The 23,830-nt window shown below is 37.2% G+C and overlaps 2 protein-coding genes and 1 long non-coding RNA gene across 5 annotated transcripts in view; 2 read left to right on the forward strand and 1 right to left on the reverse strand.

Moving 5' to 3' along the window:
- On the forward strand, positions 1-15,383 carry jpt1a (Jupiter microtubule associated homolog 1a). The gene is made up of 5 exons (XM_028016770.1): positions 1-221; positions 2,941-3,083; positions 9,370-9,467; positions 13,688-13,715; positions 14,068-15,383. The coding sequence occupies exons 1-5, from the start codon at positions 166-168 to the stop codon at positions 14,199-14,201; spliced, it is 459 nt and encodes a 152-aa protein (XP_027872571.1). The 5' UTR covers positions 1-165; the 3' UTR covers positions 14,202-15,383.
- LOC114144215 (uncharacterized) overlaps positions 8,611-23,830 on the reverse strand; it is a 15,529-nt gene continuing 309 nt past the window's right edge. Inside the window, exons 2-3 of the long non-coding RNA XR_003595442.1 lie at positions 21,804-21,805; positions 8,611-8,621 (exon numbers count right to left, since the gene is read on the reverse strand). This is a non-coding gene — a long non-coding RNA (uncharacterized LOC114144215). The remainder of the gene's footprint in view (positions 8,622-21,803; positions 21,806-23,830) is intronic.
- LOC114144213 (titin) overlaps positions 17,214-23,830 on the forward strand; it is an 18,884-nt gene continuing 12,267 nt past the window's right edge. For 2 of the 3 annotated variants that reach the window (XM_028016768.1, XM_028016769.1), the window contains exon 1: positions 17,214-17,360. The gene's annotated coding sequence lies outside the window, so the exon portion shown is untranslated. The remainder of the gene's footprint in view (positions 17,361-23,830) is intronic. The other variant, XM_028016767.1, reaches the window with a different exon arrangement.

Consider the following 23,830-nt stretch of genomic DNA (forward strand, 5'->3'; position numbering starts at 1 on the left):
TTCAGGCTGGGTTTCCGGCTCAGACTGCAGGCAGGTGGATGCTGATGCTTCGGAAACGTTAGCTTGTTCGGGCGATGATGAGGTGGTGAAGCATTGTTTAAACAAGTTCAGTTTGCGTGACTCCTGACAGGTTTATTACTAGCGTAACGGCGTTTTTGTGCAGAAATGACAACTACCACGACATTTCAGGGGATGGAGCCCGGTGCTAAAAACAGTTCCAGGTAAATAAAAGGCTTCAATCAGACCGATGTGACGGCTTTAGCCCACACGTTCAGCATCCTGACTTTACCAACGGTCCAACGTGTAATTAACGAAAACATAGAATTTTTCTGAAAGGCTTCATTTTGTGTTTAACTAACCGTTTAATATGTTTAAAATGCGACAGGTCAAACCCGCAGTTTGGCATTTTATGACGGAACATTCGCATTATTAATCATAGCTAGCAAGTTAGCATGCATGGACCATCCCTTTTGTAAAAAAAAAAAAAATGCTACCCAGCTAACAGCTCGGTGCTAACGTCCTTTTACATTTCCGCGAGTGTGTGTGTGTGTGTGTGTGTGTGTGTGTGTGTGTGTGTGTGTGTGAGAGAGAGCTGTCGTGTTTACAGTATGAGAAAGATTTCATACACCAGATCGGTCACTCCATTAGGGTGGGGTCTCGGCACATTTCAGATCAGTTGTCAAGACGACAGCTGATGTAGAATCAGTCTGCCCAGCATGTTGCCTGATGATAACAAGGGCCATATTACAGCTGGCCACACCTGACACGTGTGCATTTTATTTCACATGTGGGATTTGAATTAATCTGGATTATTAGAAATCTGCTTACGCTACAGAAATATTGAGCACTGAATAATGTACATTTAACAATTGTTGATGTTTAGTGTTTCCCCCCTGAAAATACGTGAACAAGTTAGCACTTTATAACGAGGTAATTAGAAAGGTAAACCAAAATATAGGCTGCCTATAGATTTGCAATTCACAACGAACCTTTTCTCAAACCATTTCACATGACAAACTGGCCAAAGATTTATACAATCAAATCAGTATAATTCAAAACCAGTTAGGAGTGTGATCAAATACTTTATATCCAAAAATGTTTTGTTTAAAACACTAAAAACAATCAGATGAAACAGGATATTTGGATGCCACATGTAAAATGGAAAATTACAGTAAATTGTTTATTTGTGTCAAGCTTTTGCAATTTTTAGTAATCTCAGCAAAAAGCAAAGGTCAAACTAAAATGTGACCATTTCCTGTTTTCTCTTCAAACAATGAGCTCAGCTGACTTTATTTCTTCTAATAGTCAAATTAAAAACACATGTGATTCTATGAAAGCTCAAAGTTTTCTGTTCTAATGGTAAACTAATTGATACGGAAAAGTGTCAGATGTGCTTGATAGGGAGACAAATGTAGGATCCGTAAAGCATTACCATTCACACCCTCTTAAAATCCATTTGTCCTGTTTTACATGTTAAAAAACATGTAGCCACAAACAGTAAAACCCAAAATTTAAGGAAAAGGTTTTGTGACAGCAAAGAAGTCACTTTTATTTAAGAAAGACAGACTGAAAATCCAGGGACTATTAGAACAGACACCAGAGAAGACAGATGCAAAGTTAATTTCTCCTATGAAATCTACTATTGATTATTCTAGAAAATCATTTGTGCGGTGAAGAAAATGTGAGTGCTCTCATGCGCCCTGTTTTGTGCCAAGAATGAAACATCCTGATACAATCCATGTTTGAGTTTGGTTCTGATGCAAAAGCTTACTCACACAACTGCCTAAAGCTACTACCATAAACAAATGGCAGATCAAAATGTACTCCAAGAGGAACTTTTTCTAAGAGTCCAGGCAAGATTTAGGGATGATTCAGCAGGATGGAGTACTGTATCTCAAGGCAAAAGTGGTAATGATTGCAACCGTGACATTTTGAACTTGAGGTCTTCCCGGATGAATACCCAGCAAAGAGGATGTAATCCATTCTCTTAAAGTTGGTGAATTAATAATGGACAATAAGAATGGTTTGACGTCAGTCAAGACCTGGAGGAGTCCTGACTGATGTTGAAAATCCAGCATGCCAGAACAAAGTTATGAAGAGGTTATACTTTAAATATAGACTCTTCTTATGGATTTGATGTTTTTGATTTCATTTCAAGCCTTTGAAATGCTTTCATTATTCTTTAGTGTACTATATAAACAGTTACATTTGCAGGTAGAAACCAAATAGCAAACCAAATGTGTCAATGGAATTTTCTTTAGTCATTGTTGTAAACACCACTTAGTCTGATTGACCTTGATTGTACAGTCATCCATAATGTTAAATAATCTCTTGTTTTTTATGTAATACGGCACATAATATAAACTAGACAAGTATCGTGCAGGGCTGTTGTAAATGAATATTTTAGTAATCGAGTGATCTATCGATTATTCTTACGGTTAATCAAGTAATCGGATAAAAGAAATTGATAAAATAAAATATTGGTAAATCTTGAATAACAGCAGTTATTATTGGATATCAATATCAGTCCAATTTTTCACATTTGAGCAACCCTAAAAGTAACTTTTCTCTAGTTTAGAAAATTAACCTGTAACAATAATAGCTTTCTAAGTAAACCTGAGCTGGTTGGGATTGGTCTAACTGAAAATCATTTGGTTTCTTGATGGATTTTTAATGCTAATCCATGTTTTATCATTTCAGTTTAAGAATTGACCAGAAGAAAATCTAAAACTAAATCAATGGCCCCCAATAAAGGCCATCATGCTTTTTCTTCAAACGCACCTGTATTTGTCTAAAAGACTAAGTTGTTTGTCTTGCATGTAGCATTTATTGTTTTTATGTAATGTCTCTTGAATAACTGGAAATCTCAAAAATAGAAAATGACAAAAATAAAAGAGAAAAATCCAGAGTTTGGTAGCAGTGACTTTAATATGTTTCCAGGGTTTTGCGCCCTCCTGGTGGCGGCTCCAACATTTCACTTGGGGCAGATGAGGAGAAACCTCCCGTCAGAAAAAACAAGATGGCGTCCAGTGTGTTCGCAGAGCCGGAAGACCCTTACGCTAATCGAAGGAACAACCCACCAGGTACGATCTTACTTACTTTTCTAGTGCTTTTTGTGTGTTGTACTAATTTTCAGCTTTATATTATGTCAATTTCTGCTAAAGCATTTGCCTTTTTTTTGTTTTTGAGGCTGAATAAATAAAATTAGTTGTGATTGTAGAAAAAAAAAACAGCTTTACTTTTTTGATTTTTTTTTTTAGCCAACTTTCAAAAAAATTTAAGGTAAGTGGAAAGGTTATTGAAAATTATGAGGTTTTTATTTTCAGCCTCCAAGCATGGGGTATATGACCTGAGACATAGCTCAAATATTTGTGTTGCTCTAACGTTACAGTTACTTCACGTTACTGTACATGTCTGAGTTTAGGATATAATAGGGGCGTAACAAGATCTCGTTATATAAGGTCTCATGATATTAAATAATTATAATATTTCTCGTTGAGCTGTTAGCTCATGGCTTAGAGACAGTCTGCATACAGTATGCAAATTTCTATTTAAAGCTAAATTAAAAATGGACATAAATGTGCTAACATCCATATCTTAGCCTCTATTTTTTATTGTAAAAATTCAGAATGAAAAATTCTGTAAACATTCGTGAAAGACAAAAATCCCCAGACATTTAAAGATACATTTATAACTATGTAACATTTAGAATATGATAAATTCTAACTAAAATCAAATTAAAATATATTAACATCACCATCTCAAAGTATGGAAAACAACAGATTTTTTGGACAAGATGACAATAAATAACTTCTGAAAATCAATTTTTTTCCCTCAAAGATGCCAGTTGACAGCTATCTGACTCTCGTTCAGTCTGACTCAAGAGCCCAGGTCTTTATCATTTCCCTCATGAGTCCTTAAAGTCAAGTTTTTTAGCCAACTGACTTGGAATGTACAACATGACAAGACCTGCAAGTCTTAGAAAGTTTATTTTAAATCAGTTTTAGCTCACTGAAAGCTCCCTACACTTTGACTTCAGTTTCCTGTTTTTTTTCCCCAGTGGGATTTCTACTCCCAATGTGTTTCCCATACTTTTTTATTCAGAGACAATATTACTGACCTTTGATGTACCGCAGAGAGCCAAACCTTTAACAATAAATACCGGATGTCAGTGTAGCACAGTAATGTAGCTCTTATCACCTGTACATAAGAGTCAGTAAGAAGTGGTTTATTGTTCAGTCTGTTTGTTGAGGAAATTAATGGTGAAGAGAGAGTGCTGCAGTTGTAAAAGAAAAGTAAAGGTTCTCCAGAGAAATGGACAATCCACTTTTTGTAAATTCTTTACACACCAGAGGGGGCACTTCACTTTAGTTTCCATCACAGTAAAGGTTCTCAAACTTCCTGTTCAAAGGTCTAAAGCTTATCATTCTACAAAAGGTTCAGGGCACGTGATGAGCCGATCCCTTTTTACAATTTTCTTACAAAAATAAACATGCCTTGTGCCTGCAGTTGTTTGTTTGACGTTCGGCTGCTCTAATTCAAGCGGTCTGATTTTAATTAAAAAAATTTAACTTTAAACTTGATTAGCCTTTTGTTTCCCAACAGTTGGTGCCTTTTTAATTCATAGAAATAAACAAACTGTACTTGAAGTCTGAGAAGACACTAGCATTTTGGTATATAATACTAAGTAGATAAGTAGAATGTTTTTTTTTATATTTTACTTCATGTTCTGCAGTATTTATTTTTTATTGTTTTTTACTTTTTGAACTGCTAGAAATCCCCTTCTAAATATAATCAAATTAAAATGACTTCTTAATTTCCTTTCATGGTTATAAATATTGCTCTAGTGCATGTGAATGTTTTTTTAAAGATCTTTTTGATAATGTTAGATCTCTTTCAACGATCTTCTTTTTGCTCGCTTCTGATGAAACCACTTTAGTACCTTTCACCAAATAATGATTGATAAAAGTTACTAAATGTCTCTGTTTCATCAGTACAGCCACCACAGTTTAACTCTCTTTTGAAAGGGTTATTATTGCATTACACACTTCCAATGGACATTTTAGAATAATTTAAAAAACAGACACCTCAGTCTGGTTCTCTCTTTAGAAAGCAGTAGTATATAGCATCAAGTACGATGTGTGATAGAGGAGCACAACAACATTTCCGTGGGTTATTTAAAGAATATTTTCTGATAGGCTGAGTGCGCACTGAAACTTTCATACATGTCTGTCATTTCCTTTTTTCTCCTCTAACCTCTTACACTTAGCTATACCCTTTAGTTCTAGCAGTATTTACTTCACTGAGAAAGTCGAACCTCATTTTTCAATTCCTTCTTTTATTTCTGCTTTTCTATCTAAAATAGGAAGTACATTGAAACTTGAATAAGTGACGTCAAAAGGAAATTTTTTCATCTTAGATTTGTTCTTGTTTTTCAGAACAAGGATACTTTAGCTGAGACTGAAATTGTCTTAAGGTTACGGGTTGGATTGAAAAATGACAGATGTATTCACCCAACACACATGTATTAAGGCCATATTTACTACCTTTGTGTGTTGAGTTAATCTTTACCTGATTATAAATATATGATCATAAGTGCAAGTATAGGTTAAAAAATTTGAATATTGTAAAAAAGTTTAATATTTTTGTTGCTCATTTCAGAAAATGACACTCGTATATCATATAAACTCGTTACACATAAGGTGAAATATTTCAAAGTCTTTGTTTCTTGTAATTTTGATGATTCTGGCTTAAGGATAACAAAAACCCAAAACTTGGTATCCAATAAAATTAGAACATTGTGAGACGTGGTTGGAAAAAGTGTACCAGATACAGGAATAACTTCAGCCTTGAGAGGATTACCAAGCAAAATCCGCTCAAGAATTTGGGAAGCTTCACAAGAAAAGAACCAAGACTGGAGTCAGAGCCAAGATGAGCGACACCAGACCCAACTGTGCAGACGACCAGAAGCAACCTGAGCTTCCATTACACCTCAGCAGAACCACATTCTGGTTGTCTTCATATCAAAAATTTAATTCATGCTAAAGAACCCCCAAACAAGGCTTGGAAGTATTTCACTTTATGTATAATTAATCTACATCAGTTTCACTAATTAGTTACAAAAGTATTGTACGTTTTTGCAATATTCCAAATTATTGTGGTGTACCTGTGTTCAATGGGGAAATCTTTGTTAGACCTCCAACATTGGATCAGGATTAAATCAGTTTTCAAAGGTTTATATTGATTGACAGATTGGTTCTGTCTACTGAAGGTCATGAAATGTTTCTGTTAAAAAAAAAAATTCTCTTTCTATATCCATTTCTGATTCATTCCAGTAATGAATGAAATGAGGTGGAGCCGATGATGACTCAAAACAGACTGCACCAAATTTATACAACTTTATATGTCATCATGGAAATGTATTCAATGTTAGCAGCTCATTTTATGGTATTAACAAGCATTCAAAAGATAAAATTGAATATTCTAAATGTTGCAACGTATTTTTTGTTTTCGAACCAATGGCACACTGGATTACACTCTGATCAAATCTTCTCATTTATTTTCTTGAAACAAACCAATTCTTAGCAGAGCAAATGTGCACACAAAGTTAGAGATACTCTGAATGGTCTTTTGTCTATGTTCCTGTGGGCTACTTCCCAAAACTCTACAGTTTGTCCATGTCCACATCACCCTCAGAAACATCATTTTAGTGAGGCTTGTATCCAGACTCATTCAGAAGTAATTCAAAATCATAGTTCACCCAGGACTGGAAAGTAATTAAGCATTATTATTTTTTTTTAGTATATAAAAAAGATTTAAAACCCCACTGTTACTGTATAGACTTAAAAGTTAACAGCTTTGTAATAACTAAACCAGAAGGCAGGTCCGCTGCCCTTTCCTCTCGTTAACTATAACAATAACATTTATGTGCTCCTCAAACCCTTTAATCTTCTCTTTGATTCACCTTGTTGTTTCTATAAATAAAGCGTCAAGGTGTCTAGGTTTTTTTTTAATTTGCTTTTCAAACTATCTGTGGGATTTGTGTCCTGTTAGCAGAAGGGGTGAAATGGTGTGCGGAATGGCAGTTTTTAAAGAAACACCAAAACCATTGTGGTAGTGCATGTTATTTCTAGGTGGAGATGACTTTGTCATTCTAGGCAGCTGTACTTAGTTTGTAGCATACCTTTCTGCTTTTCGAAGAGAAATTGATAGTAGGTCTCATTGTGTTGCTTGTTAAGGCAGGAACTCTCTTAATGATGTCCCTAATTGTGCCTCTTTTATTATTTTTTGTCTAACTTGTCTCAACATGGAAAATCTGATAGAATAGAGAAGGGAGAAATGAAAAAAGGGAGCTTACTGTGATAAAGACTTCTTGAACTGGATTACTGCTCTCTTTGCTCTACATCAATCCTCACACTCTCCACATGCACAAGTTCACATTTACCTGAGGGATTTGACTCAATAAAGACGATTAAAAAGCTAAAACCTTACTGGTTTCGGCTCCCTGCAAAACCTGCTTGATAACAAGCAAGTGTTTGTCATTAGAGAAACTGTTGCTGCATTCCAGAAACTGGGATGACTTCCATCTGTGTTTTCTGTACTCAGTTCTTTAATAGAAGTCTGAGAAAAAGCCTACACTGCAGGAAATGAGTGCTCTTCTGTCTCGGTTCAAATGAAAGATTGTGAACAGATCGATTGTAATGACAACTGGTGAGAAAGTGGAATTTTTAATAAAAAATTTAAAAAAAAGTTCCCAAAGCGTATTAGGATGGGAGTGGGACATGAACAAAATGAAGGTCACGATGTCGGGTCATAACTTTCAACTTCAGAGTTTTGAGTTTGTGGGTTGTACTTTCCCCTTTGCTGCCCTCAACTCTCAGTATTCACAAAAAAAAAACAAGAAGAGCCTCAGACAGAGCTAGAACACCCGGAGCTAGGCATATCCTTTTTAAGAGTTTGGTTGAGTCAGACTGTGAGAGCTGAATTTTGATTGCTGAGCACATGGTTGCAGTTTTAGTGTTTTCATGCTTACGTGTATAGTTTAGTGTTTACTGACCTTCTCTGCAGACCATGCATCTGTTCATACTCACTTTGTAATGTGCTGTAAATAAATGTGGTTGTCCATTTTAAATAAATATCTACCATTACAAGTTCTTTAGGTTTGATCAGGTCATAATGGCATTGGATCATTTTGCCAAGCCATACTCTTATTTTGTATTTACACATTGCATTATTACCTACTTTTGTTACATACTGTACATTTAAACAGCTTTATTCATCCATGTACTTTAACCACTGTGGATTAATTATTTGTAGTACTTAGATATTTTCATGTATTTAGGCGATACTCATCAGACAGAAAGTACTTGCATCCCTTTACTTTTTCTTTATATTGTTCTGAAAGACATAACTTGAAAACAAATCTACTCAACATTTTTGATAATGAAAAGGTAAAAACAGGTTTTAAAAATTTCATAAAGAATATGAACGTTTTAAAATGGTAGATACACCTGTAGATTGATACAATTGCACATTTGGTAGCAACAGCAGTCTTACGGGATATGTCTCCACAAGTTAGCCACACCTTTTTGGATATTTTATACCATTCTTCTCTGCCGATCCTATCATGCTCAGTTTGAATGCTCTCTTAAAGAGGTTTTCTTGGAGAATTTATCTATATTTGGCTGCTGTCGTCTCGCAGCCAATGCAGACCAGTCAACCAGTTCGTGCTGCAACAAAACATCCATGCTGCCACCACCATGCTTGAAAGATTGACCGGAATCCATTTATCCAGACATATTCTGGTGCTTTTTTTTCTTTAGATAGATCTGATCAGGATGTAGCATTATCTCAGCCAATGCCCCCCTTCAGGAAGAAGAAAACCAGACGAGATGTAGCTTCTATGTAGATCAAATATAAAGTTAACAGTTGAACAGATAAAGCAAATTGGAGTTTAGTAAAAGGAAACATTGATAAATGTTTTTGCCTTTTAGAGTTAAAAGTGTTTAGTGTTATTGATAGCTGGTAATTGATATTTTTACATGCAACTTGCATTATTTATTTATATTGACTTTATTCTGTGGAGTTTTAGTTATTTAGATATTTTTTAACTTTTAAAAATGTTGGTTTATGGAACAAGAAACATGAAGCAAAATTATGTTTTTATGTTTGTGAAAGGTTAACGGCTGTCAGCATGTTATTCAGTGTTCAGCAATGTAAACGTTTGAGAAGCTGTTGTATCTGTCAGAAAATGTAAACAATGCTGATAACGTTCATTTGCAAACGAGACTTCCCAGCTACAACAAGCGTCCATCAGACGGCATTTGACATGACGGCTCTTATGACTCTCATCTTTTTCCGCCCTTTCAGGAGGAAAACCCACAGGTGTTCTGTGCGGAGAGCCATCGGCCCCCCTGAGAAGAGGCGTCAACCACGGCGCCAATCACGTTGGAGAGGCTCCTGCCACAGTAAGAACTTTATGCCGATCATGAGTTTGTCTGGGGGCGAAAATAAGGAAGTGAGAACTTCCGCAGAAGGAAGGAAGTAAATGAACCTCTCTGATCCTCTTTCACTGTAAACATTAATCTGAGAATCAGGGGGCTTTTCAACTTGGATGACCTGCGAGTGTTGAAGTCAACCAACCGACCAACCAACCAACCAACCAACCAACCAACCAACCAACCAACCAACAACCCACTAATCTGCCCCAGAGGCAACCAGAGAGTGTCAGGATATAAAAGCCAAATTGTCCAGGGAGAGGAGGAAGGATTAAAACTGTACGAAAGGCAGTTTTAGGAAGTTGTGTGAGGTTCACAGTCTTCTCTAGCACTTAGATGAGAAGATGATGTAAAGAAATAATCATACAGTCAGTGAAGGAAGAAGCACTTTTAGAGAGACAGACCAAGCAGTTGCTAAAGCGTGGCTGTGGCCATAAAATACCACAGGTTCTCGGTTGAACAGCACAGACAATCTACTGTAAAACTCCTTCATTTCCAGACTATGTGAGTTGACACTCTGGAGAGCCCTGCTCTTCTGAGGGAGAAAGCTAAACCATTGTTCTTGTGAGCAAGCAACTCACTAAACTTTGCATAAAGGTGAAGGGGTCCCAATTATACAGACGGGTGCAGACTGCAAAACACGCTGCAAACACATGGATGATGCAATCTCCAAAACACACAAACGCAAAAGACAAATGTAACATTTTCTTTGAAAATGCTGCAATCATAGAAAAATGAAGCAAAAACCTACAATCAACAAAAAACAAGAAAAATGCTGCAACTGCGGGAAATAGAAGCAATAGCAAAAACTGTACAAATGGAATCCTGCTAGCTTTACAACAAAAGATAAATGCTATGGGAAGTCTGGAATAAATATTCTGCTGCTCTACAAAATTGGTAAACACGTGTTTGAAGAAGACATGAAGTATAACACACCTTTTCTTTCTTCCTCCAATTTTCTTCTGTTTTTCCTGCTTTTTGTATTTGTCGTTTTTCTGCTAGTTGCAGCATTTTTCTTTAAAATTTTATTTCCTGTGGTTGCAACATTTTATCTGGTTACAGAATTTTGTTTGTTGTTTGCTTAATCTTGTATGAGGTAGCAGCATTTTTTGTTTGCATTTGTTTTCTTAATCTCAGGTTTTTGCTTCCATTTTCTTTCAGTGCAACATATTTTGTTTGCAGCATTTTTTTGTTGTTGCATTTGTTTTTTCACTGTGTGTGTGTGTTTGGTTTGGACTTTGCAATATGTTCCTCTAGTGACGAGCAGCCCACCTAGAGAATCACCTAAGTACGGGTGGCTGGTGATATTAATCTGCTTCAGACTGATACGACCTTCTCTGTTAGAGTTACAGCTATCAAATATTCTGCTAGTTGAGTTGAGTACGGTACTTTATTTCTAGTCACAGTAGTGACACGCAAACAGGCACAAGTGTTGTTCCTAAGTATTCTTAGCGACAACATCTCATGAACTTTGAACTAAATGTACGGTAACTGTAAACTCATTTATTGGCCTATTTATTCATATGTAACAGAAAAAACAAACTTTGGATGTCCAGTACAAAAGCAATGTGTTTATACCTGTAGGACATCAGTCCCATGTCATGCCATGATCTGTTAATGTTGGTTGTTTATGTTACTAAATCCTTTCTACAAAATTGAATGTGACTGATGTAAACTTGAACAGGGCTTTTCAAAGTTTGGGGCTCCTCAGCAATAGCACCAAAGGGGGAGTGATATGAGGGAAATAAAACCTGGAAAAAGTAACTACAAACATTTAGTCAAGTTCACCAAACCTATGTCAGAGACAAAATTTAAAAAAAAAAATGAAATTGAAAAATGTTAGTACTTAAAGCTGTGGGGAGTAAGGAGACAGTTTAGACCATGCAAGATAAAAAAGAAAAAACGATGAAAGTATGACCATAAAGTTTGTATTTTCATGGGCTGGATCTGAAGATGCTCAAATCCAGATCCAAATCCAGTGCCACGGTGTTGTCAGCAAAGATCCTGGATTCAATTTTTTTTACAGAAGGATAAATGAACTCCGGTCACAACAGAAAGTAGTTCATACTTTCAGCTCTGTAAATGAAAAGGCAACTGAAGCATCAAATAACGTGGCGCTACGTGTAACTAAAGCGGGTAAACCCCACAACGTTAGTGAAACGTGTATGGAAACAGCAATGACACAGCAAAAAATGTCCAGAAATCGTTGTGATAATGTGGGTGGGTGGGATCAGCGGGGGGGGGAAGTTGTTTATTTGCTGTCTCACACCTTGAAAAACCCCTTGCTCCTTGACACATTAATTGATGTGTGCAGTCATATAAACTTTCATATTCAGACAGAAAACAATGGAACTGCAAAAAGGATCCACTGGTACTTTTATAGTTGGTGAGATCTAAAAAGGGAACTGTCATTGTTATCTAAAACAAAACATTCATGGTGACACAGGTTTATTGTACTAGTTGTAGTAGTAGTACTTATAGTTTTCTCACACTGTGGATTGCAATAATCATGACCATTAAGACATAAAAAAATGGCTGCCAAAAAAAACAACTTGGTAAATGATTATTTTAAACCTTATGAATACATTTGTGATGAGTGTACTGAAAAAAGTATTTTATATTCTTTTTAACGTAACAGCAGTAAATATTTTTCACTTCATTTCTAAAAGTTTACCTTTGTATGGGACATCAGCAGGTTGAGTATTCGTCTCTGTGGCTTTAAGACACAAACGTTTTGTAAAAATAGGCTATAGGAAACATTAAAAAGTCAAATCAGCACATTTTTTAAGCATTATTATCAAGTAAAGTTCATATTTCACTGACTGTGATATTCTGCTTAAAAGTAAGCATGCAAAAACCAGGCTCTTTAGTTTCATCTTTAATGTGACACGTTTAATTCGACTGATGCCGCTAAAGGAAAGGCACGCCAGAGCAGCATGGTGTCAATCTCATGTTTCAGTATAAGACAAAGTTTTCTTTATTGATGCTCAGTGTTGTTTTTGGCAGACATGAATTCTGGTCCTAAAGGTTCTGGTCTGGTTTTTATCACACCATAACACAGTTGGAAGCTTGGGCTATTTTTTGTTGGTGCTCTAATTTTTCATTTTAGCTCCTGTAGTAAAATAGTCACATCATCAGGATATTGTATGAAAACCTGACTAGCAAAGCTTCAATTTACCCAACATGTCTGTAGAGATTGAATAGATGTGGAAAGCCCCAAAGAACTAATCCTATTATTTCCTTTTTATTTTGAGAGGGAGTGTAGTAGTTTTTCCAGTTTGGTGTCTGCTTTATAAATCCTTTATGTTTACAGAGGCACTGCCCAGGTAAAGAAAATATAAAACATGCGTGATAACCCTAGGCAATTTCGATGAAAGTGGGAGTGGGACAGAATGAAGAGATTTAGGGTGACAGACTATTAAGTATTTGTTAATAAAGTCATAGGTAAAGTGATTCTCTCTGCTACTATTGGCATTAGCTACAGGGTACTAATATCAGAAAAAACCTTACTTGAACAGCTGAAGTTTATTTCTGGTTAATCAGATTGATGGTTGATTGATCGGCGTGGCAATAAAGACAGAACCTGAATCAAAAGGCACTTCAACAAAGTATCAGTTTTGATGTTTACATTCATGTAACATCAGGTTATTGTAGTTTTTTATTTCTTCAGATTTCCAAACCGGTAGATTATTTTATTTTTAGCTCAACTGTACAGAATATATGTTCAGTTACACTTTTGTTGGTAAATTAACAGCGTTACACAAAGAAAACAAAACAAAATATTACTTTGCAAACCTATAATTTACCAAAAAATGAATAGACTGAAGCAAAGGCATATGCTTGCCTACCCCACATCAAATTAGAGGAGGAAAAATATGTCAAAACGATAAGTGTCAATTAATAAACTTGACATTTAAAGAGGCGTTTATACTTTTGAGATCCACTGTAGGTGGGTGTTTGACATTTCAGTTTTAACGTACTCAGAGAACAGGCTTGCACTACTGATGTGTCGTTTTTTGTGGCAGTTCGTTCATCGGAATTATTTATAGACTGGAAAAAACACAGAGGTGTCATAATGTATGCAGCTTTCTCAGGCCTGTTGCTTTTATTAGCAGCCAAAGGCTGCTAAAAAAAAAAAGGCTAAAAAGGTATGCTGACCTCCTATCTGTCTCTGTCTTGTCTTTTTTTAGGATGGAGATAATTCTGTGTGTGATAATGGTAAGCAGGTTCTTTCCTCATTCCATTCTGTAACGTTCATGAAAGACCTTGTGGATTTTCCCAGCTAGGTTGCTAAAGAATGGCTTTAACCACATCAATCAGTGCTTTTTGAAAATAAGCTAGGGATTTTTTTTTGTTTTTTTGTATCCAGAGATTGCAAAGAAATAATTCAAGTTAGTTTAGTTTTAAGAGGCTTTAAACAGGAGAGGCATGTTTAGATTTCCATGAATGCGATTTTACGAGAATGATCAGACCAGGCGGGAATCCAGAAGGGTGTGTTTGGCCTGGCCAGGTTATAGGTGTTACCGTCTTGTTTTCTTTCTACAAACATGACGCATCTGTCCATTTTCAGAAAACATCGCTGCAGAACCAAATCCGGCTCCAGAGCCGCAGGAGGAGCCCCCGCAGGCTGAGGAGCCCGCTGCAGGTGGACCACCTGGCCGCCGAAATCCCCCGGGGGGCAAGTCCAGCCTCATCCTGGGTTAAACGCCACACAACTTCTCCTCCTTACCTCCTCTCATCCCTGAACTCATCTTTTTTGTTTTCTCTTCAAAACAAAAATCGGCTCATATTTCAGGAAACATCTAAAGTCCAGCAGACACCCACCTTCTCCATATCCCCAAGTGCATTGTTTTGATACCTGTTTTTGGAAAGCTGTTTTTGTACTGTTTTTATTGTTTATTTTAACAGAAGCACTTTATGTACTCCTATTTTTTATGGTTGGAAATCGGCCTTTGCCCCTGAAATTAGAGCGGCCAAGCAGGGTGCGAGGCTCATACTGCTTACAACAGCCCACCGTAAAACTCTAGTGTTACTTGAGCAGCACAAGCTCTGGGCGATTCGATCATACGTTTGAACACAGTAACTGCTGTTTGTACTGTTTTATTTTTTTCTCCCATCTTGCATGCTTGTCTGGTCTGTATGGATGTGAGGAAAAACTTTACTGTGAAGATTTTTTAAATTAATTTTACCTCTTAAGTTTTTGTTTTTCTTAAATTACAATAATTTGTTGTATGGTTGTTGCATGAAGTTGAAGTATTTGTACTGAAAATAGTATTGATATCACACTGAAGCCACATAAATTTTACTCTAAAAGATGGAAGTACCTTTCATCAAATGTATGAAAACAGATTTTCTTTCCATTAAAATTGCAGCCACTAACCCTAGATCATTGAAGCCCCACCGCCTCATGTTTTACATGTAAGTTCACTCTGAACTGTGCCACACCGCTACTTACCTGAAACACCCAGTTTTGTTGATGTTCTTGGTCCTGACTTCTAAGTGTATCTTAGATTTGAAAAGTGACCTTATGACAGCCCGGCCTTTCTTTCACCCTTTTACCCTGATATTATTCCTGCTCAGTGGAAGTTTGGAACAATCGTTTTGTACATTTCATGTGACAGTATTCAGTCCATAGCACCCATGTGCATGACCGCTGTGTCCACCAGCTGTCATCGAAGAAGGGAACAAAAAAAATTAACCAAACATTTTAGATACATGATGTTTTTCTCCTGTGATGTGTTTTCTTTAAGCATTTCTTATGTGAGACATGTCTGTTTGCATCCTTAAAAGTGGTCATGCTGGATGTAAGTCACTGCAGAAATCTGAAATGAAGAAATGGCACAAGTGGAACTGAACATTAAAGATCAGTTTTGACCGTGAACTGGACCAGCTGTGTGTTTCTGTCTACTCGGGGGATTCTGCTCATGTTTTGGTGACAAATAGATTATGTCCCATCAGGGAGATCTTTTTTTTTTTTTTTTTTTTGGTGGTGGTGGATTGTACAGAAAGCCAAAACAATCTACCTTAATGACAAGCTTGCACAGTGTGAAAGTGGAGAAAAATTCCTACGCTTTGGTGTAAACAGTTGAAACTACATAATTTTCACTGTCTTAAGTTAAATTAGACAAAACGTCTTGTGTTAGGTCAATTAGGATTATCAAAATGATTTATGTTTGCAAAGTGCCACAATAACGAGAGAAAGAATAGATATTTATTTATGAATGTCTTCAAATTGAGAAGCTTACATAAAAAGAGAATTATGATCTCTTTAAACAAAGAGAGAAAGCCCAGACAATAATGCCATGCCTTTAGAAACCACTAATAGATTAACTGACACATTTGAGTTAATTGGGAGAACACTTGTGGATGTATTTCAAGGCCAGAACTGGAACACGCTGGATAGAAAGGTGGGCTTGACAAAAATATTAAAGAAAACTGCACTCATACTGCCTCTAAAAAGAGAAGAATGGCAGGGATTTAAAAAAAAAATAAACTAGATGGTCTACTTCTTTTCATTCCAGTCTAAAAATGGGTTGCCATGTTCAGCCATCCCTAAGAAGATAAGGTGAGGTAAAATGTTGCCAAACTTGGTTCCATTGTCTCTCGCCTGAGCTGTAAATGATAACTTGTGCTTTTGTTTCGCCACATCTAGATTATGGCAGCACACTTTACATGTGCCAAGCCCAGAATCTCCCCAGACCGGTTGCAGGTTTGTCAGAATTCATCTATCAAGCTTCTGACGAAATGTGGCCTACATTGTTGGCTTTCTGTGTGTTTTGTTGTGTGTTTCAAGATTCTTGTTCAGATTTGGACTCCAAGTCTCGGAGATCAGCAATCACAGGGTTGTAATGGAGGACCTCCGTTTATCCCCAGTAGTTCCCTGAGGACCATACTAAACTGAAAACAAAAGGAAACAGAATCTTTTCTTCAGAGGCTCCAAGACTCTGGATTTCTCTTCTTTGAACATGGGGATCAGCAGAGATCAGCACAGAGCTGTTTTCTGGTAATAATTTGACTTAGTTGATGATAAGTTGACTTAATAACCTCCTGATTATTAAGTCACAATGGATGGGCAATGAGTTATTCTTTCTGTAAGCAACTCCAGCCAAGCCCAGCCCGTCTCCTAGCAACCCAAGTGGTGCACCATCACTTTGATCTGCTGGTTTTACCGCTGTATGCGCTGTACAATGGCTGTTGGAAAAGACAAGTGTTTTGATCTTGACTTTCCATTCACAAACTGCATTCTTGATGGTTGCGCAGGAGGCTCCGTTTCTTCTTCTGGGTCTGAGCGTTGTACAATTGTTTGCATCGGTTTGCAGCCATTTTCACACGCATAAAGTGCAATCGTGTAAGAAAAAGTATGAATGCAAATGTTGAGTTAGGGAGCTCATTTGGAAATTTGTTATAAAGTGACAAGAAGCTTTATCTAAAACAGCTCATTCTGAAAAGAGTCCAAGATACAATTGAGCAAAGTCAAATCTTATCATCTGAGTGATTTGTTGCAAAAAATGTAATGAACATGCTTTTATAGCTCACAAACATATCCTAACTTTTTAAAAGAAGCATAATTGGCCCCCTTGCCCCCTTAGTCTTCCCAGATAAATTGATGTAGGTGGTCACTGACTTAAGCCCCCTCCGGACAGCATCTTGTGGTGACGCCGGTGTGCCTGTTTATGTAAACAACCTCAAGCAAACATTTTCCATCTGCAGTATTTTATTACATTGCTGGATGGAGACAAGCCCATCCTCCTTGTTGAATTTACTCATACTGAAAGTGAAACTAAGAACAGGATAGCCTATAGGCTGCAGCTGCCGTGCCATTACCATTCATGTAGAACTCACGGGTTGACAGAGGAGCTTGTGGTAAGTATACTAGACTATATATATTATTATTTGGAATGATACACCGCTGTGGTATGTGTCATGCGGTCCATACATTTGACCCCACGCTGAGGTACACCTTGTGAGGTGGCTGAAGTGTCGAGGGAAAGAAAAGCCGTCGGAAACAGCGTGCCGTTCAGTGTAGTCCGCCTTTTTAACTGACTTCAGGTCACCTAAACGCCACGAAGTACGTTTTTACCTTCGCTTTTTATTCGGATAAAAGACATTCCGACGAAAAATTCCGTTTCGGGTTTTTCTTTCGATATAAAGTGACTATTTTTTTAAAAAGTCGGTCACTTGTCTGAAGGCGTCATTTATAAGCTTGTAGTACATGTTTATAAAACAAAGGACCTCCTATTCTCGATTTCAAATGTATTCAAATGTTAAATTCAAATGTTGACTGCTTTGCATCGACTGCTGGTTAGAGCTGTGTCGTTTGTAATGTGGAAATCTTGTCAGCCTTTAATTGCAAAAGAAAAAGGCAAAATCATGATAGAGGTTGAATAAATACAGCGTATCTATGCGCCTACCACTTATTTTACAGTAAAACTGAGGTTTCGATTCACATTTTAATGAAGTACACAAAAAATCTATTTCACTCTTTTTTAATTAAGTTCACATTTCTAGAGCAATTACAGCATTTAGATTATAATTTTGTTATTAGTATAAAGGAAATGAAGGGAAAAAGGGACAAATGTTCTTTTGCATACTATTCTCTGATCTCTGAACCTTGTCGTGGAATTGAAAGCTAACTTTAGAAACATTTTTCCATGCTGGAAAAAAAATCGACTTTACACTCTATTTGTTGTGATATACTTACATAAAAGCAACTTCGTCAGACTAGTGCGCCACAAAGTACTACCTGCAGGTCAGCCAGGTATCTACAGCGGCCTGCAGGTGGCGTACCAGGTTCTGTGGCTGTCAGTTTGTTGCTCCAGAGTGTGTTTTTAAGCAGATGGACTGATTTACAAGGGGTCCTATATTTTGATAGCAGTGATTTGTTACAGATTTTTTTAAAATAAAGAAATATTTTTCTGATTTGTTCAATTTTGTGAGCTACAGTTTGACTACTTGAAGTGCATTACAGTGTAATAGAAAGGGTCTATGAACGATAATCAGAAAGGTCAAATAGGGACATACTACATGCTTTAATTGGTGACATATATATTTCAGTCTAGCTACATGTTTTCCACCTGAATGGAAAAAAATATTACATTTTTTAATGCCTAAGGATTATTTAAATCATATAAAATCTATCACAATTCGTGGGTTTTTCTTTATACTAATTTTTATTAAAGCTTATATGACTTTTTGGGTGCATTTCCCATTTAGCTCTGTTAGTAGAATAGAATAGAATAGAATAGAATAGAAGTACTTTATTCATCCCAGCAGGGAAATTACTTTGCAGTTACAGCATAGAGACAAGACACAATAACAACTACCACTGAGTAGTAGTTGTAGATAAAATAAAAATAAAATATAAAATGCTATAAATTGTAAAATATAAAATGCTGTTAATATGAAAAGCAACTTAACTTAGACTTAGACTTAGACTGACTTTATTATCATTTTGCATGCACAGGGTGTATACAGAACGAAATTTCGTTGCATACGGCTCAGAACAATGTTTTGAGGTTCCAATGTTATGAGGTTACTCCGGAATATAAATCTAAATATAAAATATAAAGTGCAGGAATGACAGTAAAATAGAAGTTATTTAGCTATGTACATGTGCAAGGTATGAAGTGGAGACCAGTTTTTGAGCGCAGTCCAGTTAAGAGTTCAGCAGTCTGATGGCAAGTGGGAAAAAGCTGTTTTGGAACCTGGTGGACCTGCACCGGATGCTGCGGAACCTCTTTCCAGAGGGCAGCAGGGAGAACAGTCCATGGTGGGGGTGTGAGGGGTCACTGATGATGTTTCGGCCTCGGGACACGCAGCGCTGGGATGAAATGTCCTGAATGGAGGGAAGGGGGGCCCCGATGATCCTCTCTGCAGTCCTTGCAAAGATTCAAAAAAAATGCAGATATGTACATGTAAATATATGTACAGCAAGTGTGCCACAGTGCAGTTGTGCAAAATTGGACTGATTAGTGCAGAACAATGATTTAGCTTTTATTGTACAGTGAGATGGCATGTGGCAGGAAGGATTTCCTGTATCTGTCCCTACGACAGCGGAGCAAGGCAAACTCTTTTTAGTTTGTTTTCCAGTTTCACCTGACCATGTAAAAATAGTTTTGCTCTGTTTCTAGATGCTTCTGGTTCTTAGTGTAAAAAGGTTTTGTATCTCAGTGCAAAACCAGTCTGCACTGTTGTCTGTCTTGTCTGGTCCTGTTATGGACTGACATCCTCTGCAGGGTGTAATACATCTCTCGTCCGATAGTTGTGTAATAATTAGGTGAAGAAAATGAAAGGATTGAGGATGTAATTTGGCCACCATTTCTTTTATATTAAAGATACTAAACATGTTCTAGTAGGTAGGACTCCCACGGTTAAAAGTATAGCCATTCTTCGTGCTGCAGTGAGATCATCTGTTTTTCCAAACTCCCGGGTGTGAACGACCTCCTGATCATGCCGGATGTGTGAAAGAAATCAGATGACAATGGGGATTGTGCAGATGTATGTTCTCAAGAGAAAGCTCCAATCTTGGCATGTCCTATGTACACAGCTGAATTTCTTCATTCAAATATCTAAGCAGCTGCTCATTCTTGACCTCTTAAAGTGGGCAGTCAAGTAGGAGTGTTCTCTCACTCTAGCCTTCAAGGAATTATAATACGCTTGTGAATACTTTTGCTTTCACATAGGGGCCTGTCTCTGCTCCATTTGTGATGGTGGGACATTGACGTATAATGCTAAACAGAAATAATGCATTTCACCACTGAAATGTGAGGACAAGAAGGTGCTTTATTTGAATGGTCCTCATTAAGAGCAATAATGCTGAGTTGGCTCAGCTACTGAAATAGTGACATTCCCTCCTTGGTTGTGTGGTTTCTGTCCTCCCTTTAAGATTTACAATTTGTGATGCTGACTGTTTTTCTATGTAGCAGTGATCATTTCGGAGGTTTAAATTCAATTGTGTGACGTTGGCATGTTAAAATGTAAATCACAGAAGAAAGCTACCAGGCCAGATCCAGCCAGTGGAAATAATAAAAAATGCCTCCCCACATACACACCCCGTTTAATTAAACTCGTGAGGATGAAAAAATGCAAGGGCACTTTCTCTTTCAGAATGACTGTTCTAACAGATGAACTTGTCAGATAAAATGACCTTGTTTGTGCAAAGCTGGTCAGACCGGTTTATATAGAACTTGATAGGGAAGGTTGATATTTACTGCATGAATCTTTTGTCAAAGCATACTTCATGTTAAACCTGAGTTTAAAACTGATGAGGGACACTATGAGGTCCAAATCCTGCCTGATCATGCATTTCTCAGCGAGGCACTGCGAATTTCACCCAGTTCTGGAATTTCTTTTCTTTTTGTTTGACAGAGAAAATTCTCTTTGAATGTAAAAATAAACACCCTGGCGTTCTTCTGGTGAATTATGATGTAATGAATGAGGATGTTTCTACGGAAACATCCTCTTTATTTATGCCCTTTATTTTCAGAACACTATATTTTTATGCTAAGTAGGAAGTTTTGTGTTTCTGGTGTGAAGTTTTTGTTAGAACTTCATAAGCAGTTAACCAGTTTCCTGGCGTCTTCGTTCAGTAAATTTCCAGATTAGTTTGCTCTCAGTCGCTGAGTCTAATCTGAGACAGACCAAGTGGACTTTTACCTTATTGGAACCAGTCCAGTTTAAAACCATCACTGCTGTTAATGCTGACACTGTTATAAAACTGTTGGTTGGTTGTTGTTTTTTTTCTTTTTTTCTTTACAGAGAAGCCTATAATTATTTACAAAGGGAATGAAGGTAGAAGACAGTGTGGTTTTACTGTGTGAAACATATACAGAGAACTGAACAAGTAAGCTTTTCAGGCCACAGTAAATGTTTGAAATAAAAGTATAAAATCTTATGCAGCATTATAAGGGAATGCTATTTTACTAGTATTGATATTTTTTTAATTCAGCATATCAAAGTTCCTCTGACTGGATATACATTACATGTTCTGTTCTCAGCACGTTTCACACAGGAATATCAACTGTAAGCTGCATTTCCAGTGTAGATATTGCTGTGACAGTGGTTTAAAGGCTCATAAAATATTGTTTAGCTAAACTACTCACGCCTTTTTTCGAACTGCGATTTTAAGACAATGGAAGTCCAATTATGTCATGGCCCCAATTATACTAGTCATTAGTGTACCTCCAGCTTATGAGTTCAAACTAAATGAAGGCATTAAGAGATTTTTACTGAAGATACTTCTCACCTTACGTTATAAACTCTGAACTGTCTCTGTGATACAGTCAGATGTATTTAGCTGTGTGGAACTCCTATAGAGTTGACTTCCTCAAGCTATTTGATCCTTAGTTCTGTAAACACTTGACCTGAGAGTCATATTTTCTGTTTGTTTCTGTCAGGATCATTGGATTACAGTCACCAAAGTGCATGGTGATAACGAACCAGCTGAGTCCCATAATTATATATCAGTAAACAACAATAAAAGTCAGGCGCATCTTCTAATTTGGTTACAGACATATTTCTCCTCCATCTTATGACAACCCATTCCTTCAACTCATGTTCTGTCTCAAGGGAACACAAAGATGTGCGGTCCCTGAATCGATGGATATCAAGTGCACCTTGGTATGCGTGATAAAGGGATGTTTGAGGAAAAACAACTGTGGAAACAAAGAACTGAATAAAGGCTTGCGACTTGGCCTGTTGATGCTTGTTGCAAGAATCAAATGTTACAGATTTCACTTAATATGTCTCAAGTCATGATGTTTCTTTGTACATATTGAGAGGTTTGTTTTTCTCTCTTTGAGGTTAGTTAAATCTGTCATGTTATCAAAAACACTATAATCTTGTCTAAAATCTTAAGAAGAATTTCTTCCAGTTTTTTTTCCTTTTGCTTAACATTTATCGTTCTCATGAAAGGTTGGGGCAGTATGAAATTCTCATGGTTTGGTGACCTTGTTAAAAATATGATTGTATCATTCACACCAAAATGATGGTGGGAGTTCATTGACTCAGACGAACTGATCAGATCGCATCCCTAATCATTCCTTGTTCTGGAGACACTTCCAAACCTTAACGCCTTGCAATAAACTCAGAGTTGATCGGATAAGAACTAACTTCACCATAAATTAAAGCCTGAATCCTAAAACCTCGTCTGTGGAGCTTTTGACAGAGACATCCGCATAAATTGTTCCCCTCCTGGTCTGTTGGATGCAGAAAGGACTTTTAAAACATTTGAAGAGAACATTTAAAAAGTAGCTACATGTGTCTAGAAACTCTGCCCACGCTGACTGTTCCAGCGGTTGAATCTTCTCCTGGACCAGTAACCAGACGCCATCTTTGAATCTGAGTGAGCCTGAGCAACTCACAAAATTAAGGTCAGGTTTTCCAATTTATTTTGGGCTAAAAAAGACAATATTGTCTCGTTTTAACATGTTAACAGCATTAACATGTTGTTAATGCCTCTGGCTGAAGTGTGCTGATGTATGGTGTGATGATTATTATTATCTTTGTCTCTGATTTTGCTGACCAAATGCTGTGATACGTTAAAGGGATTTGCATCTTGAGCAGAGTTTAAAGACTTATTCATCTCTGCACCGTTTCTCCTCTCTCCCTTTCCCCCTTTTTTCACTGTTATTCTTATCCTTCTTCCTTAAACACATTTACTGTATTCTCATGCAATGCCAAAGCCACAATCCATGGTTTAATTTACCATTAGGCCTGAGCACATGGCCGAGTTTTATGGCTCTTTGTTCCAAAGCGGGTGGGTACAAAGTGGGTGGGTAATTTAGAGAGCCTCAGCCTGCCTTTAGTTTCCTTTCCCTTATCTCTCTCTCAGCAGGGGCACATCCTGATTATTGGGGCCTGCCATGCAAAGCAATGGCAGGAACCTATTGCTATTCTCCCAAGAAAAGTTTCTTTATTATAATTCTTTATTTTTCATCCGTAACCGTTAATGCGGCTCATACCGCTGCGTGCACACCTACAAATGACGTATCAAAACGTGCAGAAAATTCACGCCATTGGAGCTATTACTTTTGGTGGGATTTGGGGTTAACGTGGCGACATAATTCGCAAAAAACTACGAAAAAAACCCCATTATAAGTCAATGGGAAAAATCCTAGAAATACCCAATTTTTGAGGATTTTCTGTGTCGTCACGAATTCACGTAGAAATGCCATTCAAATTTCATTTTGTAGATACGTCTGTGATCTCTTCGGAAGTGAAGACGGCTCGTCGATACCAGTTACGGTTTGTCCACAATTTGCCTCTAAGCGACCCAAAGTTTCTCATTTTTCCTAAAATTAGAGTGTGAATCTTCCTCAGTGCCCCTCTGCTAG

This window comes from Xiphophorus couchianus, chromosome 5 (assembly GCF_001444195.1).
Source record: "Xiphophorus couchianus chromosome 5, X_couchianus-1.0, whole genome shotgun sequence".
In the NCBI taxonomy this organism is placed as follows: Eukaryota; Metazoa; Chordata; class Actinopteri; order Cyprinodontiformes; family Poeciliidae; genus Xiphophorus; species Xiphophorus couchianus.

What these genes read in the sequence shown, in the direction of transcription:
- jpt1a (XM_028016770.1), top strand. Translation starts at nt 166, where the DNA reads ATGACAACTACCACGACATTTCAGGGGATGGAGCCCGGTGCTAAAAAC. An exon ending in GGTGCTAAAAACAGTTCCAG is followed by an intron (nt 222 to 2,940) that starts GTAAATAAAAGG and finishes ATATGTTTCCAG; the next exon opens with GGTTTTGCGCCCTCCTGGTG. An exon ending in TAATTCTGTGTGTGATAATG is followed by an intron (nt 13,716 to 14,067) that starts GTAAGCAGGTTC and finishes GTCCATTTTCAG; the next exon opens with AAAACATCGCTGCAGAACCA.